The 20445-nt window shown below is 51.9% G+C and overlaps 1 protein-coding gene across 1 annotated transcript; it reads left to right on the top strand.

The window, feature by feature from the left end:
* The first annotated feature begins 262 nt into the window (after nt 1–262).
* Nucleotides 263–12220, top strand: LRPAP1 (LDL receptor related protein associated protein 1). Its single transcript, XM_083575852.1, has 8 exons — nt 263–473; nt 1797–1941; nt 3736–3860; nt 6436–6556; nt 7579–7743; nt 8631–8713; nt 10234–10410; nt 11334–12220. The coding sequence occupies exons 1-8, from the start codon at nt 306–308 to the stop codon at nt 11397–11399; spliced, it is 1050 nt and encodes a 349-aa protein (XP_083431978.1). The 5' UTR covers nt 263–305; the 3' UTR covers nt 11400–12220.
* The last annotated feature ends 8225 nt before the right edge of the window (nt 12221–20445 follow it).

The raw sequence follows: 20445 nt of genomic DNA, 5'->3' as shown, positions 1-20445 counted from the left end.
GTGTTTTGTTAGGGTATTTTTGGGGTAAATGTCGAAAATCAATAAAAAAATGGGGGGGGGAGAGGAAGACGCCCGACTCTGAGGCTGCGCGCAGGAGGAGGCGTCGGCGGCAGCAGCTCTCTCTACCCTTTTCCTATCTCTATGGGTGACGGCAGGAGGAGGACGTCCTTTCCGCCCCTCCTTTCCCCTTCTTAACCAATCAGCAAGCCGGCCGTGTCCGGCTGTTGGGCGGCCAATCGGGACGGGCGAGAGAGGGCGCGCGGTGCATCCCGGGAGGCGTAGTTCTCCTTGCTGGCGGCTCCGCGATGCTCCGGGCGCGGCTCTTCCTGGCGGCGCTGGCCGTGCAGGCGGCGGCGGCGGGAGGCAAGTACTCGCGGGAGGCCAACGAGGAGGCCAAGGCGGCGGCGGCGGCGGCGCCCCCCGCGGAATTCCGCCTGGTCAGGCTGAGCCAGGTGTGGGCGAAGGCGCAGCGGGTGAGTCGGAAAGGGGCCCCGGGGGTCATCCAGCCCAACCCCCGCCAGGAAACCCCCCCTCCGACGTCACGGGATCCCCCCTCGGAAGGGAGCCCCCCCAGGAACCCCTCTGGAAATGCGGGGCTCCGAGCTCGCCTGGGAAACCTCCAAGGAGGGGGAGGCCAGCACCTTCCCACCGTCGAAGGGGGGGCGTTGCTTGATGGTTCTTGGGGGGCTCCCTTCCGACGCTCTGGGGCGAGGGGGGATCCCCTGACGTCGGGCTCTCCTTCTCGGGGGGTTTCCCAGCGGAGATCGTCCTGCTGAGATTCCTGCCCCCCCCCGCCCCCGACGTCACGGGATCCCCCCCCCCCGCCCCAGAGCCCCCCGCAAGAAGCATCTAGTCCAGCCCCTGGAAATGCGGGGCTCCGAGCTCGCCTGGGAAACCTCCAAGGAAGGCCAGCACCTTCCCTCCGTTGCTTGTGTCTTTCGGGTTCTTTGCTATTTGTACGCCGCTCTGGGGTTCATTGGAACGGAAAGCGGCGCAGGAATGCCAAAGAAATCCGATTTCGTATTCAGAAAGTTACTCCTAACGTCGAGTCGGAGCCTCCCACCCTCTCGGAGGAGCGGCCCCTGCTGGCCTCCATCGGGCCACTTGGCGGCTGGGCTCTGGAAGACCACCAGCGGGGAAAGAGTTGCCCCCCCCCCCCCGCCTGCTGGGAAAGGTGCTGGGGGAGGGTCCAGCAAGGTCTCCTGGATCCAGGCGGCTGAGGCCGCACTGGACTGGCGCCCCACTCAATGGCGGGTTGCTGGGCAGGGTTAATCTTTAGCCGGATCCCGCCTGGACGGGGTTAATCTTCAGCCGCCCCACCAGCTGGTGGTCTCTCCAAGGTGCCTGGTCATCCTCCTACCGACTCTTGCCTGGGGGTGAGGAGGCACATTCAAGGGGGGCGGGAATCCAGTCTGAACAGGCAAGCAATGAGTTGGGTCCCTCCCTCGTTGTTTTTTAAAAGCCTGCATCTTTCTCGTCCGTTTAGGGCAGGTCCGGTTGGGGGGTGATTTTGGTAAGAGGTCTTGTCAATGGGAGAGGGGGCAAGCAGGGAGGCAGCCTCAAGGCAGTCTGGCCCCTTCCTCCATCTCCCTGGTCCCCCTCCTCACTGCCGCAGCCGAATACCTACCCAGAAAGGACTCTTGTTCATGATGTTTCCGCCCCAAAGAATGGAGGAGACCCTTCATGGAGCAGATCTTCCCTCTAGGGAAGCTAAACATCACTTGAATTTGATTCTCAGTGCAACTGATTCAGACCCTCCTCTCCCCCACCTCCCCAAATACCTTCTGTTTTTGCAGCTCCACCTCTCTGCTGTTAAATTGGCAGAGCTACACAGCGATCTAAAAATTCAGGAGAAGGATGAGCTGAGCTGGAAGAAACTGAAGGCCGAAGGGCTGGATGAAGATGGAGAGAAGGAAGCCAAGCTCAGGCGCAATCTAAATGGTAAAGAACTGCTCCATTCTGTAGACCCGGCTTTGGATCACTGAGGCTCTTTAAAAGAAACCCCAAATGAATAGGAAAACCACCCCTTGCCATTAGAATTCTGCATGCCTCAGCCGTCTAATGCGTTCAGACAGGCTGTGGTGCAGTGAAAATTGAGGAACTGTTGGCTACAACTCACTGATGCATCTGGTGTCAAGAGATCTAAGAGGCTGTGGGAGCAGCTTTCGTTCATCTGGGTTCTTTGCATGGAAGCTCCCCTCTGAGTCACTGCAGAACTTCCTGCAAAGTGTTTTGCAATTTAACTGGCTCCGTGTTCTGCAAAAATTCCTGAGCGTGAAAAGCTCTGCTGCAAACACTGGCTCTTGCGGAGCTAGCTGCAAGCTGTGGGCTGCTTCAAGTTCAGCTCTTGCCTGAGCTCCCTTTCTGCTAGGTTTTCCCAGGAGGAGGCAAGTGTCCCATTGTCTTTCTTGCTGGCTGCTTCTGGGCACAACAAACTGGCTTCCCAGGCTGCTGGGGGGGCCATTTGCCTGGGGGTGCCTGTTTTGGTGTCTCCACCTGCTGTTAGATGGAAGATACAAGAGCAGGATTTGGGGCAGTCGTGGGTGAGAAGCAGGGCAGTGTTCTGGGTGCAAATATCCTCCACTTTCAAGAAATTGCAGTTTTCACTAGAACTGCCACTAGCATCCCCCTTGGTCCCTCAAGATGTTTTGACCTTTCCTAAGCAGGAAGACCTCTTCAGGATGCCCTGACCATTGATGCTTGGTGGAAATATGGTCCTAAGACTGCCCTCGTGGTCCTGGGCAGGCATGTGTTGCTTTGCCGAGTCAGACCGAAGTTCCTTTAATCCAGGATTCTGTCTCCCATAATGGCACATTAGATGCCTGTGGGGGAAACGGACTGCCCCCTGGACAGTGACCAGTGGTCCACTAAATTTGGCTTTGCCCGCTTCTGGCAAAGTGAACAAACAGGCCTGGCAGATCAGTGTCACTCAGCATTTTTTGGTCTTGCTTCTGACATACAAAAAAATTGGTGATGGCCTTTAAAGTCCAACTCCCACCAAGAGACCTGGTACCCCCCCCAAGTTCATTATCAGTCAGAGAAGAACGAATGGAGGCAGGAGCAAGGCAGAAAGCAAGGAAGATCTTTATTTTTGTGTTGCAACAGAGTCCCTTCCCCCAGAACTTGCAAGGAGGTGAGGACCCAGAACAAAGGTGTGTAGCAACTTTCAAAGGCTTTATAAATTGCCCAGCCCCTTAGCCCAAAGACCAGCCAAAAGCACCATGCACCACAAAAATGGGTTGCACATGTAACTCAGGCCAAGCTCAGAGCTCAGGTTTCTGGAACACATTTGCATGTCTGTCACTCAGAGATTTGAACAATACCAGATCCTTGTTTTTCCTGGCTTGCCAGAGCATCTATTGAAATGCTGCATACACAGGTACAGAATCTATTGACATAAGATTGGGTCCCATTCCTAACAAGATGTTTATCTATTAACAGGGCTGCAGACTTGCAAATGTAAAGACTGCTGGCTGTGGAGGAATGGTTTTAGCAAGAACTTCACTTCCTTCTGTCTGTTTGGAAGCGGGTCTCACAGTCCAGCTGGAGGCTAAAGATGGCCTTGCTTTTGCTCTCTGAACTGTCTAATACACTCAAATGAAGTGTCTATTTTCCCAGAAAACATTTCTTAAATTGTTGAAGGGTGAAGGATCAGGGGTTGTTTTTTTAGGGGGAGGGGTGCCTGCTATGTGTGTGTTCCTTAAAATTCGTGCAACCCGTCTGTTGCCCCTCCAGTGATTCTGGCCAAGTATGGAATGGATGGGAAGAAAGACGCGCAGCTGGGAGACACAAACTACGTCAAAGACAGCCTGGAGAACGATGTGCTCGATGATCCCCGGCTGGAGAAGCTCTGGAACAAGGTCTGCCTTTGAATGTGCTTTGTTTTTGCTGGGGGGGGTGGTCCTGTTGTGTCCACAATGTCAGCAGGTGTGTGGATCCAGCCCCTGATTTGCTAGTCTAATAGGAATGCCAGCACAGGGAGAAGCGATCAGCAATTGGGGGGGGCATTGAACCCTAACCCTGTACCTACAGATTCCCCGCCCCCCTGCAGATGCAGAGGCCCCTTTCCCCACAGAAAGACTCACATCTGATTCCAGAGCTCGGCTGTAATGATAGATAGATAGATAGATAGATAGATAGATAGATAGATGATAGATGGATAGATAGATATGGGAACCATCATTTGGAGCATTCTGCCCTATAGATGCCTCCCAGCCTAAGTCTTGCAAGGGAAATACATCTTTGACTGATAGTGACCTTGGGAGACGCTGAGTCCTTTAAGAAGGGGAGTGGGTCCATTAAAGGGGACCCCCTATTTTCTGGTGACAGTTCCACACACATCTTTTTGCTAGCTGGAAGAAGCTTCTTGGCCCTGAGAGCTGTGGTCTGGCTCCACTGCCAGAAGCTCTATGCCCCTGTTTTAAGAAAAACTGCTCCCTTTTCATTATACCAGAGCCCATATAAAGTCCTTAAGTGGGTTCCCTATTGGTAGGAGCAAATAGCAGAGGCCAACCAGAGAATACTGAGAAGCAAAGGATCTAGTAAGCCTGATCTTTATTAAACTGTTGCAACAGGGTCCCCCGCTCACCCCACACAGGGAGGCAGGAGGGGAACCCCAAACATTGGTGTGAAAGCCTTTATATAGACTTTTGAGATTGCCCACCCTGTAGCTCAAGACCACCCCACAAAACATCATCCATACATCACAGAAGGAGGCTGTCCCCAGCAGAAATTTGAGAGTGTTGCTTCTCTCCTGTCTGCCAGGATACCTGATAAGGCTTTATCTGATTGCCTTTTCTGGGTAGCCTGGCCATTCCTTGGAGATGGTAAATACTTAGTTCCTGAATCTCTTCCACATATTGAGAGTGTGCTCAGTGCAACAGATACTTGCCAGGCTGTATTTACAGGGAGGTGTAAGCTTTTCCCATTTCCTACCTCCTTGCAGAGAAATATTTGAGGTCCATTTGGAAGAGTCAAAATGGCTTCAGGATTGTTCTCCTGTACTATTTCAGACACGTAGTTTATATACTTATGTACATGTTTGGCTTGCACATTTATGAACATTTATTTTATATATATAAGACCTTAGAAGTCCCATAACACCCCTTAATTTGGGTTGCTGGGAATCCCCTTTGGCCTAATCCTGCAGGCTCCTCCTGCATTATTAAGCCCGGTCTCTCCGAGGGAGGGGTGAGGGGGGCCTCGTTCCTCCTGCCCTTCTCTTTGGTTCCCAGTTCTTTTGCTTCTTGTAGTGAGAGCTGCTTCCCTTGAGTCAGGAACCGTGGAAATTAGGAACGGCAGTTGTGGATTTTCTGCACCAACTGGGAGGGCTGGACTAAATGACTTTTGAGGTCCCTCCCAGCGCTGATTCCTCAGCTCCAACATAACCAGTGGCAATTTTCTGTCCGCAAAGGTGAGAGAGGAAACATTTCGCCTCCATGACGTTCTCTCACCCTGATCAGTTGTGTTCTTCTTGCTGTTGGCTGTTCTGGGGAACTGAAGGCATCTGGCCTGCAATTGCCTCGTCCCAAAATCAGGTGCCTCAAAACAGGATTTCCAGGGAGAGAAAATTTGTAGGACAAAGCAGCAGGACTCAAAGAAATTTTGTGTACCCCACGTTGCAGTCCAACACCTTCCAAAACAGGATATTCCACAAAACGCTGCGTCTCTGCCCAGTTGGCAAAGTGTGGGATTACCCTTGATACTGAAAAATCTAGGTGTGAGGCTGCTCAGTCCCCCAGATGGTCGGGCAGAGCCCTTGGGTCCCTGCAGAATAAAGGAAGGATTCCAGCCACCAACTGGAGCAAATAGCTGTAGACCAAAGTTTATTGCGCATCAGGTTCAAAGAGGAATTTTGAACCCTGAGGTTGGGGAGACAAGGACTTTTAAAAGTTTCCCAGAATACAGTACGTACAGCATCATTGCTACATCACTGACATGTCACCAAAGGGGAGGGGTAGACAGGGGTTACACTAGTTTAACCTTGGCAAACAGGTCCAGATAAGTCCTTGGTACAAGATTAGCCTAAGCAGACATGGCAGGGCAAGACTCAGGGATAAGATTAGCATAGACAAATATGTCTTAAGTACCCACCACCCAAAAGTGCAATAGAACTTCCTTTGGATGTCTGGACCCCTTGGCAAGTCTTTGGATGGGATTAGGCTTTCCTTGCCAACAATCAGCTCAGCAATTGTCACCTCTGGGAACTTCCTGGAGTCCTTTTTCAAGGGGAAAACAGCTTTGGAATGGAGGAAACTGGCAAAGGAGTTGATTTTATATTGTTTTTAAAGCTAGGTAACATCCCTGAGCTGTCAATTTGAAAGGATACATTCAGGCATAATATTGGTAACATCTAACAATTTTAAAGATGCTTCCCTCCTCCGTAATTTCCGTAACACCCTCCTGCTACTTTTCTTCCTTGGATCTCTCTTCAAGGCCAAAACTTCAGGCAAGTTCACCGACGAAGAGCTGGACAAGCTGTGGAGGGAGTTCAGGCACCACAAAGAGAAAGTCCAGGACTACAACATCTTGCTGGAGACCGTCAGTCGGACGGAAGGTATTTCCACCCCTCCTGCCACCCCCTTTTTTGTAAATAATTTTTATTCATTTTTCATTAATAACACTCCAATTGATAGAATATCATATCTTCCCACATCAAAATACAAATAATAAAGCCAATTATACAATCCAAATTATATATTTTAATTAGACTTCCCATGTTTTGGCTGGTCAAGAGAAATTTTTTTATTTCTTGTTCCTGCTTTTTCTCTCTTGTTTATTCCCAATATCATAGTTCCGATCTTAATCCTTTATCTTGTCTTAACAGCCGCTGGTGTTAGACTTTCACCTCCTGCCACCCCCTTGACCCCCTTAGGTAATCCCACCCCTCACTCTGGGACAGGGTGGATTTGATTTAAATCACTAGTCAGTAAGACTTGATTTAAGTCATTTCTTTTATGGAAAGACTCATTCTTGCATATTTACAACCAGATGAAGGTTTCATTTTTGGAACAATAAATTTTCAGAGTCGTCTTTACAGTTACATCGAAAATGATTTGAAATACATAGGCAGAGAATTATGAAATTAAGTTAACTGTTTATATTTGGGCAACTTTTCTGCTGTGCTTGATTGGAAGGAGAAAAATAATCATTTCCTTAATAACAATTTAAACAATTTATTTAACTAAATGATAACATTATAACATTATAGCATATTTAACTAAAACAATAACATTATAACATATGTATCCATGTTTGTTAACTGATGTGGTTAAACAATGTTTTTAAAAAAACACACGCCTTAGACTGAGTTTTAGCACACATGAAAAACTTAAAACAAATCCTTTTTTCCTGATGAATAGCATTTGGACTATAATGTAACTTAAACAGAAAATCTTTAGAAAGACTTTTCCTCCTAAAGCATTTTATTTTAAACATCCGGTTTAAATAAAAAATATTAGATTTTTTTTAAAATTTATTTTTAAAAAATCATTGATTTTTATCCACCTTGCTTTGGGAGCCTTCTTCCCACCTGCGGCTTCCTCCGGCTGATGGTGTTTTCCGTTTCGCCCCTCCCAGACGTCCACAAGAACATGATCTCCGGCCTGGAAGAGGAGGAGATTCTCCGCAAGCACGACCTGCTGCACCAGAAGCACTCTGAGCTCAAGGAGAAGCTGCACAGCATCAAGCAGGGCTTTGAGCGGCTGCGCAGGGTCACCCACCAGGGCTATGACGACTCCAGCGGTAGGTCCCCCCCCCCCCCCGCTTGCACCTGCGGGTTATCTGGCCGGGGCGCAGGTGGGTCTTGGCCAGGGGTCAGCAAACTTTTTCAGCAGGGGGCTAGTCCACTCTCCCTCAGACCTTGTGGGGGGAATGAACGAATTCCTATGCCTCACAAATAACTCAGAGATGCATTTTAAATAAAAGGACACATTCTACTCATGTAAAAACACGCTGATTCCCAGACTGTCCGTGGGCCAGATTGAGAAGGCGATAGGGCCAGATCCGGCCCCCAGGCCATAGTTTGCCTACCCCTGGTCTTGGCCAATCCCTCATCGTTGCCTTCACAAATTCCACAACTGTCCTCTCGCATTGGAGAAAGATCTGCTTTTGACCCCCCCCCCTTGGCAGCCCTGTGTGATTCCAGGTGATCGTTTGGGGGAACCGCTTGGGCGCCTGTGGGGAGCGGCATTTGGGCTGGCAGGGAGGCAGCAGGGAGGGTGGCTGTCAAGGCAACGGGATAGGGAAGCCGATGTGCCTGGATGCTGCGGCTGGAAGTCGCAGGATGGGGGCTTGCAGGGGGCTGTGGGGCTGCTGTCTTGCTTGGAGGCTGCTTCTCTTTGGGGGCACCTGGTTGCCCACTGTAGGAGCCAGCATGTGGGCCCCCTTTGGCCTGATCCTGATGCAGCCAACCGCTCTCCTGAGGTTTTCCCTTTCTCACTCTTTGAACAATTGAAATAAGATGGACAGAACTCCAGGAGCTTCTCAGCTGGAGTTTAATAGAGGGGAGATACTTTCTCTTTTCGTGCACAAGTATTTCCTGAGTGCAGAACAAATAGCAGTGAAGCCTTTTTTGCAATCCAGCTGCCGCTGTTCAAGTTTCTACACAGAAATCTCCTTTGTCCCTCCAGAATTTGAGGAGCCCCGAGTGATTGACTTGTGGGATCTGGCGAAATCCACCAATTTCACAGAGAAAGAGCTGGAATCACTTCGGGTATGTCGGCTTCAACCTCCCTGGTTTGGGGGCTTTTCTGGCTTAATTCTGATCATCCTCTTGGCCGAGACACAAATGCCTTCTTGCTTTAACATTCGGGGGGAGCGGGGGCTCCGGTTGGGTGCCTTGCGCTGCGTTAATCAGAAACGAGTCTGGCATCTGGAGGAGCTGAGTTTGGAAGGGGCCCCGGACTGATTTGTAACAAATGCCTCCGTCTGAGAAATGCTTCGCGTTCCTTGCGGAAGAGATGGTCCTGGTGCTCTCTGTCCTTCCTTTGTTCTCTCTGGGTGGCTGAGGGTGCAAAGGATCATGTGTGTGTGTTTGGGGGGCGTGCTGTGACTTGTGGGATGTGACCCATGAGAGGCAGTCAAGTACAACATTCCTTGTAATGCTAGAGAAGACACGCAAGGGAATGTTTGGTCCAGCCAGTTGGAACTTCCTCTTCCTCCTGGCTGGAACATCCTTCCTCTTGCATGTGCTAGAAGGTGGGCGTGACCTAACCTGTCCAGGTAAGAAAAGGACAAGTCACGCAGCACACCTCTCTCTTTTTGACTTCCTTCTTTGTTTGACCAGCTTCTAGCTAGGACTGCTCTGTTAGCTCTCAGCTAGCAGAAGCACTGGGATTATTCCCCCATATGGGGTAGATCCACATGTACATATTTGTAAGTAACTCTGCCTTCAGGGATCCAATTGTGAACTGATGTAAGTAAATGCCTTTTATTGACTTTTATTGACTAAGATCGTGGCTTCTATTCTTTTAAGAGGGATTCAAGGGATCTTACCAGGAACGTACAATTCAATCTGAGACAGACTGAATTGTATAATAGTGAGAGGCTCACACAAGCCTGCAACCAGATATCTGCTGTGCGTGTAAAAAGGGGAATGTAATGTAACTCGGCTAAGTAAAGGAACTTGCTAGCACAAGTTAAAGGTAAAGGGACCCCTGACCATTAGGTCCAGTCGTGGCCGACTCTGGGGTTGCGGCGCTCATCTCGCTTTACTGGCCGAGGGAGCCGGTGTACAGCTTCCGGGTCATGTGGCCAGCATGACTAAGCCGCTTCTGGCGAACCAGAGCAGCGCACGGAGCGGTACCTATTTATCTACTTGCACTTTGACGTGCTTTCGAACTGCTATGTTGGCAGGAGCTGGGACCGAGCAATGGGAGCTTACCGTGTCACGGGGGTTTGAACCGCCGACCTTCTGATTGGCAAGTCCTAGGCTCTGTGGTTTAACCCACAGCGCCACCTGCATCCCTAGCAAGTTAGGAAGGATATTAATAAACAATATATCTTCTGCCACCCACAACATTTCCGCATGACATGGTTGCGCTCTCTGTCCTCCCTTGTTTCTCTGGGTGGTTGAGGGTGCAAAGGATCGAGCGGGGGGTCTGCTGTGACATGGGTGCTGAGGACCACCTCAAGGGCACGGGACGCCGCTGTGCCCCCCTGCGTATTTATCATAAACCCCTTTGAGCTCTTTCAGCTACTGATAAAAGGAAGCGATGTCTCCTGCTTTTCTAGGAAGAGCTGAAACACTTTGAAGCGAAGGTGGAGAAGCACCACCATTACCAGAAGCAGCTGGAGATTTCGCAGCAGAAGATGAGGCACATCGAAGGGATGGGAGACGAGGAGCATCTCAGCCGCAACAAGGAGAAGACCGCCATGCTGGAGGAGAAGACCAAGGAGCTGGGCTACAAGGTGCACAGGGGGGCCTCTGGGAGGGGAGCCCCCGTTCTTCACCCCCCCCCGCACATTCACCTGGGGGTGCTCTGTGGTCTCAGGGAGAGGCGGGAAATCTGAGCCAGCCTTGTTTGAGGGGAGACAGTGCTGGAGATGGAACGGGGTGCGAGTGGCTTCCTAAGCAATCTTCTTGTCCACAAATGCGCAGGCACTGCTGGTCCCAGGGCGATGTCCTTCCAGCGCCCCAAGATCCTAAGAACTGCTCCCCCCAATCCCCCCCAATCCCCCAATCCCCTCTTGAACACCTTGCTGCTCTTCCTTGGACCCCCTTCCAGAATGGCTTTGGCCTCACACTGCTTGCATGTGTCCGGGCAGGATTCCTTGCTGCAGCCATATTCAAAGTAGCAGGAGCAAGCAGCTGTTTGCCTCTTGGCTGAGCTGCACTCACATTGGCAAAACCTATTGGTGTTTTGCAACTTTCTGACTAGTTGCAGGACCTTAGCCAGACCTAGCAGAGTAAACGCAGAGTTCACGAAAGCAGTTGGCAACTTGGCTGCAGACAGGATGGACGAAGCAGGAACCAGGAACTTGTAGTTAGGTGTTTATTATATACAGTGGGCTATTTAGAGGAACAGAACAGAACACGGATCTTTGACTAGCTCTCCCTTACACAACTCACAACTCCTACACTGACACTGAACCACAGAACTCCCGAAATCTCACATTCCAGTCAGTAGGCCATAAATCATCACTCCCTTGAGAGAGCTTGACCAATCAGGGAGCGGTCTCCATGCCTCTGTATCACCAGGCAGACTTACTCCTTCACATTGCCTTGGCTGTCTGCCAAACCCTAATTGACTCTGTGTGTGAAGCTGCACGTATTCAGATTCCCAACAACCTGTTCCCTTACGCTGACATTCACCTGTCTCTTGTCTTCTCAGGTCAAGAAACATCTTCAGGACTTGTCCACCAGAATTTCCAGAGGCCTTCAGCACAATGAACTTTGAAACTTCCTTGTTCTCATAGGATCGCTGTACATTGATCAAAATCAGTATATCCCGAGATTTATATAATTACTTAAAATACTGGTGCAAATTGTCTTTGGCACAGCCACCGCCTTCCTAGTTTCTCTCCTAATCATTCCTATCGGTGAATCTTTTAAGATTCTGGGCACGAAGGCCTCAAAGCACTGCAGAACAGAAGACTTTGAAGTGAGAGAGGGGTGTGGAAGGAAAGGGAAGGTTTGGAGAAGTCACTTAACTGCTGGGAGGCACATTGGCAGGTGGGGAGGTTGCTAAAGATTTTCATGCACTGTGTTGATTTCTCCTCCTGAATAAAGGAGCAAAATGTGGATATAGCCGTGAGCCTGACCCCCTGAGCCTAGAAGAACCGTGATCATGCGTGCCTTTGCTGTGGCACCTGCAAGGACTAAGTTGTTGTGTGTGCAAAGTATGCGGTGCAAAAGGACCCTGGAGAGACCGGCCAAATAGGCAGAATCCCCCTTTCTCCTTCCTCATCCTCCTCTTTCCTATAGCCAGCAGAGGAGGAGGAGGAGAGGGTGCCTGTTGCTGCTGAGTCCACGTCCTGCTCTTCTCTCCAAGGTCCTCTGCTCCTCCTCACCAGCCGAGAGCGTTGGGTAGACCTTTTCCTCCAAGAGGGGGGCTGACTGGCTCCTGGGGAAACTGAGGCTGCCTGTGGGGTGGTTTCCCTTGAGAGCATGTGGGGAACTGGGGGGAGTTGCACTGCTAGGAATGACACTGAGTAGCTTGGGCACTTTTGTTTAATTCTGTGTTTCTGTTACATTTTGCGAAATAAATGGTCCAACTGAGGTCTTGGTCTTGTAATGATTGCAGGAGCTTCGCTGCGCTGGAGTACTTGCTGTTTTCCCTGGGCTTCCCATCTCACAGCAGCTGGCAGGAGGACACAGTTGGGGGAAACAGGAAGGTGACTTGGGGGGGTCCTGGCCAGGGTCCCTGGGTGGCCCCTCCCAGCAGGAAGCTGTGCTTTGGGGAAACCCCTGTGATGAAAATATTGGATCAAGACTAGCTCAGTCAGGCACCTTTTAGCCAGATGCATACTGAGCAGGGACTCAATATGGGATCCTAGTCCTGGCGTTCTAGCGATTTTTGCATTGATTAATTTGTTTTAGCATCTCTGTGGTTTTGATTACCGTATTTTTCCGTGTATAAGAGGCCCCCGATTTTGGGGGACTGAATTTAAAGAAAATGAGGCTCAAAATTGTTGAGCTTTTTTTAGGGGGAATTGCGCACATGCTCCCTAGAGCACACACACCTCTCACAACAGCATGGGGGGGGAGTTGTGCACCCGCTAACCAGCTGGCTAGCAGCGCGCAGCTTCCCCCCCCCCCCCACTATCTGTGTATAGGATGATCCCAGTTTTTTTACATGATTTTTGAGTCAAAAAACCTCATCTAACACATGGAAAAATCTGGTAGTTGCTCACTGCTGCGAATACACAGAAGGGTCTGAAATGGCCACAGTCTTGCTGGTGCAACAGAAGCCCATTTCTCCCCCAGTGCAAGGACATTTCTCTCTGCCTCCATCACTTGAATAGCAAAGTGGGCAGGAGGGGGTGGGCAGACAAAGGCAGGGATGGCAGCAGACCGGCTCCCCAAGGCCTTTTTTTCTAGGCCAGCCGCCTTGCAGTCAATGGGAGCTGCTTGACAGCACCCTCCTTTTGCTTCGTGCAAGTGTGTGCGCGCGTGAAAAAGAAAAGAGTCCGCCCTGCTTCACGCCTCTTCCGGTGGAGATGTTGTGGAAGACAGAAAAAGAAACCGGGCGAGAGGCCATCCTGGGGCACAGCCTTCTTGCCGGCTGCTCCACTGGGCTTCAGTTCTCTGTAGTGTTCTTCAATAATTGAAAACTTGGAGGGGGGAAACCACCGCAGCCTCCCCCTCTTTACCTCTCAAGGCCTGGCTTCTGGCAGCCTTCCGGCTGTTCCTGCGCTACGTTACAAGGCCAGGATTTGTGTGTGCTGCCTTGAGCGATTGCGGCCAGGCTGGCTCTGAGCCGCACGTGCTTTCTTCTCCGCTGTCCTCTTGGCTTGGCCATTATTCCCCCCCCCCCCCAGTTCAATATATTAATTGTATTTATTTAGGCTATATTTGTAGCCTGATGTTCAGTCATATTGATTTCCAAAGCAGAACTCAATTGAATTACAATAATACAAACGTAATAATAAAACAATGCAACAGCAGAAGGACCAAGATACCAGTGGTACCTCGGGTTAAGTTCTGGAGGTCTGTTCTTAACCTGAAGCACCACTTTAGCTAATGGGGTCTCCTGCTGCCGCCGTGCAATTTCTGTTTTCATCCTGAAGCAAAATTCTTAACCCGAGGTACTATTTCTGGGTTAGCGGAGTCTGTAACCCGAAGCGTCTGTAACCCGAGGTACCACTGTAAAATCAAAAGCCAACATTAAGAAATGGATCTATGGTTCATATTTCCGCCAGCAGGGAACAGCTTTAGCCACAAAGTTAGTTGAATTGCTTGGCCGTTTCTGAGTGGGAAGCAAGTTGCCCTGAAGATGCTGAGCTCTGCAGTCTCCCCCGGTCCTGCCACAAGGGAGCCCCCCCCCCGCCCGTGGAGCATCTCTGCTGTATGAGTGGCGCATCCCTTGGCACAGAGAGGGTTGGATGCTTCTCTCAGATGCTGGTCCCTGGGCTGAGGCCTGCGATGGGCGGGTGTCCAGTTTCATTTTGGGAAAGCTGTTTTGTTGCAAAAAGGACCTCAAAAACAACAGATCTTGAGAGAGGAGAGGAGGTTTGATGGTGAGGAGGGCCAGCTCTATGAGACTGAACTCCAGCTGCGTGGTAGAAAAGGCGGGGGGGGTGCAATGATGATGATGATGATGATGATGATGATGATGATGATGATGATGATGATAATTTATTTATACCCCCCCCCCATCTGACTGGGCTTCCCCAGCCACTCTGGGCAGCTTCCAACAAAATATTAAAATAGCATAATACATCAAACATTAAAAGCTTCCCCAAACAGGGCTGCCTTCAGATTTCCATTCCATCTCCGTTTGGAGGACTTTCCTGTCTAGTGTATTTATCCATCTGCCAATGGGTTTAGGACCCCCTCTTGCCTTTTCATCACACATGCAAATTGGCACCACCCTGTAAGTGGTCATTTCCATTTTCCTCACCTGAAGTGCATCCCATTTTCAGTTTGGTTTCTCAAAGGCCCCCCAGACTAGAGTCTTGTCTCAGGAGGGGTTGCCTTGCCTTCTCCATCTGCTCTCCTCCCTTCCCACAAAGGGGTGGCGGGTGGGCGGCACATGTGCCCTCGTGCCAGGAGAAGAAGAGGAGGGTTTGCTCTGTCTTCGGAAAGCAGCTGCAGGTGGAAGCTGGAGGTGGCTGGGGCCCAGTGGCGGAGTTAGCTGCATGGGCGCCCAGAGCAGGGGCCATGCAGTGCGCAGGGGGGGGGGAGTTGATCCGCTGCATGGGGGCGTGGCAATCTGCGCGCAGCAGCAGCAAGATCCTCTGCTCGCAGCTGCAGAGGTGGCGGCACGATTCTCTGCACACGGCGTGATGGCACCAGCCCGCACCGCCACGCCCGGGGGCGACGGGGCAAGCCTCCCGTAGAATGCCTTTTTGTCACCCCCCTAAGAGATGGCACCTGGGGCAGACTACCCCACCCCCACCCCCTTTGTCCGCCAGTCCTGGGGCCGCCCTTGATTCAAGGTGATAAGATGCACTTAAGTCCAGAATCCAAGCCTGCCTTAAGATCCTTTCTGAAATCTGGGCTTGGGGGTGAGAAACATCACCTGCAAAGACCCACTGCCTGCTCAGGGAGCTTTGACTGAAAGGAATGCTTTTGTGATCACCACCCGCTCGGTCCTCTCCTCTCTGCGTTTGGCGCAGGCCTGTTTTTCCTGGGTGTGAGCTTCACCCCCACGGAGGAGGAGGAGGAGGTGGCAGTGGTCAAGGCTGGGTTGTGGGAGCTGCTGGCGCTGGCATCCGAGTCCCAGCTGCCTGGGCCCTTGGCAGGATGTGCAGAACATCTTTAATCACACTCTCTGTGCATTTGCAGCCCTGCAATGGCTGCCCAGGGAGCCTCTGGATTCTGGGCTGCCGTTTAATTCTCTCCTCCTGATTTACTGTGCATGGGCTTCCTGTCAGACTTGGTTTGCTGGACTGCCAGAAGGAGCTCGCTTGCTTGCAGTGATGGATTGTCCCCCACCCGCCGGGTGCTGTATGCATCTGTGCGTGAGAGAGAGAGAGAGATGATCTACTGTGCCGCAGGGAAGGCTGAATTTGCTGCCAGCTCCGGGCCCAAGGGGTGCAGAGGCAGCTGCAGTCGGCCCTGGTCCAACCGGAGGGTTGCTTTGGCTGTGACACATCTCCCTCTTTCCAAGGAAGAAAAGCATAGACACCGTCCGGCCTGTGAGATTATTCTGCCGTAATTTCTTTACTAAAATACTTGTATACTGCTATGTCATTTTTAAAAAAACCATAGCCCACTCAGCTGCATTTGTAAGAATTTGGTCTTTTAGTGTGGCAGCACCTACACTTGGGAACTCCCTGCCTATTGACATCAGGTGGGCGCCCTCCCTGTACTTTTTTTCCGGCACCTGCTAAAAGCCTCCCGCTGCTGCTGGGCGCTTCTGTTGTCTGGGGTGGAAGAGCAGTCACTGCTGCCGCTTCCAGGGACCTGGTGAGGCCAGAGAGAGAGAGAGGGAGGCCAGGTCTCTGCCACAGCACAGCTGTTTTCTTTGTTTGGTAGACCAGAGACAAATGTCCTCCCAGGTGCTTGCTGGGCCCAGAGTTGGATGAGTCCCTGACCCCAGTTTCTAGCGCATTTACCGTCGTGCTTCTCCAATACTGACATAATCCCTGCAAAATGTACCTTATGCACAGAACTAACCGAACCGCATTCAAATATAAAACAAGTGCATTGCTTTATATTTCTTCTGTTCTTCCTCTTCACCGTCTGCCTGAAAGCGAACGTCCTGTTTTTAGCTTGCTGAGAGAATGTCAGGTTTGGTGGGGTAATTTCCCCGCCATCCTATTATCCAAACTTGTGTCCGTTGAATTCTTTGGTCCCTTTCATACACACCCAAAGCCTTTAAGCCGGCTGGTGTTCCAGAGGGAAGTGGCCTCTGTTATCCGCTCAGGGGAGGGGAAATGCTTCAGGGTGACGCAGGCCCCTTTTTTGTCCTCTTCACATGATTTCATCATCTTCGCACGCTAAAGTTAGCAGGAAGGTGTGAGGAGGAAGCCGTGGAACAACTGGGCGCTCCTGGGTTGCCAAGCTAGTCAGGGCCGCCCAGGTTGGGTGGCTTGGGGGAAGCTACTCTGCCAAGACCCTCCGATGAATGCCCCATACCATGCCTGGTAGGTAAAAGTAAAGGACCCCTGGACGGTTGAGTCCAGTCAAAGGCAACTCTGGCGTTGCGGCGCTCATCTCGCTTTCAGGCCGAGGGAGCCGGTGTTTGTCCACAGATCATGTGGCCAGCAGGACTAAACCTCTACTGATGCACGGAGGACTGTGACGAGTGCCAGAGCACACGGAAACGCCTTTTACATTCCCGCCACAGTGGTACCTATTTATCTACTTGCGCTGGCGTGCTTTCGATCTGCTAGGTTGGCAGGAGCTGGGACAGAGCACTGGGAGCTCACCCCGTTGCGGGGATTCGAACCGCCGACCTTCCAATCGGCAAGCCCAAGAGGCTCAGTGGTCTAGACCACAGCACCACCCACATCCCTGCCTGGATCTGGTTCCCGTCAGAAGGAGGGCACACCCTGCCCACTGGAACGGGCACAAGCCTCCTGCTTCCCAGAGCGCAGCTGTATGTGGTTGCTCTCCCACCAGCCGTAGCATCTCTCCATCACTTAAATCCTACTCCACCCCCCTTGACCGCCGACTCTTTGCCATTTTGTGGGGAGCAGGAGTGAGGGGTGCTTCTTCTCCAATTGCGGTGTGGTCTTCCTTTCTGCTGCTGCTGCACCTGCTGAATTAATACCTCCTTCCCCCTCCTCTCCCGAGTGTGTCTCCTGCATTACTGCCCCCCCTCCAGTATAATCAATTAATTCATTGATAGGTTACTTGATGGCTCCATTTTAATACAGTGGGTGCCCCCGATTACTTTGGCAGCAGATTTATTTTAAATAAAAAAATCAAAATACAAGTAGCTTATAAAAACTGCAGTTGACAGGCGGCTCCGTGGGAAAGGAGCTGTTTGAGGTGCACGAGAGAGAAAGGGGAACCCTCTTTGAGGAGGAGAAATGACCTAGCAGAAGGCAGGAGGCTGAGCTACCCTTTAGAGTTGTCTTTCTCCTTGCATGGAAAGGGGTGCATTTGAATGCATAAATCAGCTGGAACCCATTTGATTTAATTGACGTGTTAAGATTTCTTTAGCTGGCGAGTGCTGGATCACAACCTCCTTCCTGAAACGGCGCAGCTGCTCCTCCCAGAAGGAATAAATGTGGGCCTTTCTGTTCCAGGTTGGAATCCTGCAAATATTTGGATTCTGAAATGTCTTTTGCTCAGACTGGAAACAGCATTATTTAAAGGGGAGTCCTACTCCCCTTCCCCAGACATTTTGGACCACAGGGGCCAGCTGTGCTCGCAGGGGCCGATGGGAATTGTAGTTCAAAACATCTGGAAGGCACCAGGCTGGCCCAGCATGTCGGGATCAAGCCCTGGCCTGCATTTCTGCCTTTGCCCCTTCCCTCAACCAATTCCCCCTCTCGCCCAGACAGGCCAGTTAACCCCTCCACCACCACCACCATGTGAAGTGATATGGCTGAAGGAGGGAGGGGTTGCATTTTCTTTTATGGGAAGGCGAGGGGCTGATCTGCCTGCCAGTCCCCTCTGTGACCACAGTCTGTGGCTCCCTTGCCCTCTGTGCAGGATGCCAGCCTTCATCGCACTCCCCCCCCCCAAGACAGAGGGACACCTTCATGCGTCTCTCCAGCATGATCTTCCTGTACCCAAAGAAGCCCTTCTTGTGCCAAGGGAGCCATTCTGAAGGAAGGGGCTCCTTCTTCCAGTTTGCAGGTGGGCAAGAGGCAGCACCTCCAGCGGACGTTACCCCAGCCCCCTCCCCCCTGGGAGGGCAACCCACACAGCGACCCCCTCCTACACCCAAGGGCAGGGGGCTGCTGCTGCTGCCCTGCGTGAGATGCCAACTTGCTGCGGGGCTGGAGCAGCCCGGATCAGCATAAGAAGGGGCTCCCTCTGCCTGCCCCTATGCTGCCCCTCTCACCCACCCATGCCCAGGAGGACCAGAGTGTCTCCTGTGCCAACCAGTGGGCAAAGGGCAGGTCCGGTGCCATCTGCTGTGCCCCCAAGGAAAGAGGCCCAGAGGACGGGCAGGTTTGCTTTGGCCAACGTGGATTTTAACGCCTGCATTCCTGCTGCTGTGGAGACATTTCACCCCAACAGACCACGTTTTTGCATTTCATTGGCTGTTTTGTTCTAGTGGTTTATTTGGGGATTGGGTGGGATACAAATCTAGTTCTAAAATAAAAAATAAACACCCCCTCCGTGCTTGGGAAGTGGTGTGGGCTCTGCTCTGAGCTCTGACATGAGCCCCCCGCCCTCAGTGGGGCTGGCAGGGGAAGAGGTGAGGGGGTGGCAGCCCCACAGCCGCCTCTTTGGCCTGCCCAGCCCAGCATCCTGCCCAGGAGAACAGCTGCCTGCTTCACTGCCTCTCAGGGAGGTCAGAGAGCGGCCTTTACCCAGGGAAGGGGGCACCCGCTTGGGGCAACCTTGGCTGGGTATTTGAAACAGGTGGGCAGGTGTCTGTGAGTGGGGCGCCCCCTTGAACTCCCAGTGGAGGCTAAAAGGGGTTCTTAGCAGAAAAGCTCCTGGTGGTTGTCCTCTCCTTCCACCCCCAGTGGGCTCCTGCCTGGGCACAAGCCTTTCTGGTGGGCTCCAGCAAGCAGCCCTGAGATGCCACAACAACAGCTGGTTCTCCCCTCCCTCCAATTCTTCCAACAGGCAACTCTCCTCCCTGCCGCCTCAGCCTTTGGGATAGGACGTTGTGGTCCCACGGAGGATGGGGGGCACTTTACAGACAGTGCCCCTGCTTCCGCTCCCTGCTTCCTCTGCCCTGTGACTGGCAGCTGCCAGAGCCATGCCCAGCTGTGCAGGAGGGCTTTGCCAGTGTCCCTTCCTGCCCTCAAGCCTCAAGCAGAGGAGAAGTGGAGGGGTCAGGCGAGTGCCAGCAAGAGTCCTGGGGAAGAAGACGAAGGCCCAGGAGGGAGGAGGGGGAGAGGGCAGGTGTGGTGAATGTGCAGCACCCTTGGCGGCAGCTGCCCAGAATGGCCTCTGGGCTATGAGCCCTTTTGCACCCAGCCCTGGGGGCAGCTGCCTCTCTGCCCTCCATGCCTGGCACATCCAGGCTTGCTTTGGGGAAGGACCATGACTCAGTGGGTAGAGGGTGTGCCTTGCACTCAGAGTGTCCCAGGTATTCAATTCCCAGCATCTTCAGGTGAGGCTATGATGGTCCCCTTGTGTGAAATCTTGGAGAGCCTTGATGCACCATAAGGCAGCTTCGGTCTTGCTGCATTCAACCTGTTTTCTCTCTCTTGCCTCTTGCCTCTTGCCTCCTCCTTGGCAGCTGCCACTTGCCTCTTTGCTAGAACGAGAGATAACCTGGTCCTCAGGGGCCTCTGTCCCCACTTGCAGCTGCTACTCTCCACACCCATGTGGGAGAATCTGCAGCCCAAATCACAAAAAAATCACAAACAGGGGACTCTTTGATGTCCTAGCCTCTAAACCAGGCTTCCTCAAACTCGGCCCTCCAGATGTTTTGAGACTAATTCCCATGATCCCTAGCTAGCAGGACCAATGGTCAGGGATGATGGGAATTGTAGTCCCAAAATATCTGGAGGGCCAAGTTTGAGGAAGCCTGTTCTACTTCTTCCTGTCACTATTCGCTCTGTTTCCTAATTGCAATGGGGGGAGACGTTTCTTTGCTCTCCTCCAGAGAGAAAATCTCCATTTTGAACTGGATATTTGTAACATTTCAGGATTATCGCCTGTCTTATTTATACCACTGTATCTGCTGAACCCTG

This window comes from Podarcis filfolensis (assembly GCF_964270895.1).
Source record: "Podarcis filfolensis genome assembly, chromosome: 11".
Taxonomy (NCBI): Eukaryota; Metazoa; Chordata; class Lepidosauria; order Squamata; family Lacertidae; genus Podarcis; species Podarcis filfolensis.
Note: the sequence above shows the minus strand (reverse complement) of the source record. Positions and strands in the feature narration are given on the sequence as shown.

Excerpts from the sequence above, each read along its gene's own strand:
- LRPAP1 (XM_083575852.1), top strand. The coding sequence starts at position 306 with ATGCTCCGGGCGCGGCTCTTCCTGGCGGCGCTGGCCGTGCAGGCGGCG. Across the intron at positions 7,744-8,630 it reads GGGCTATGACGACTCCAGCG|AATTTGAGGAGCCCCGAGTG; the intron begins GTAGGTCCCCCC and ends TTGTCCCTCCAG. Across the intron at positions 8,714-10,233 it reads AAGAGCTGGAATCACTTCGG|GAAGAGCTGAAACACTTTGA; the intron begins GTATGTCGGCTT and ends CTGCTTTTCTAG.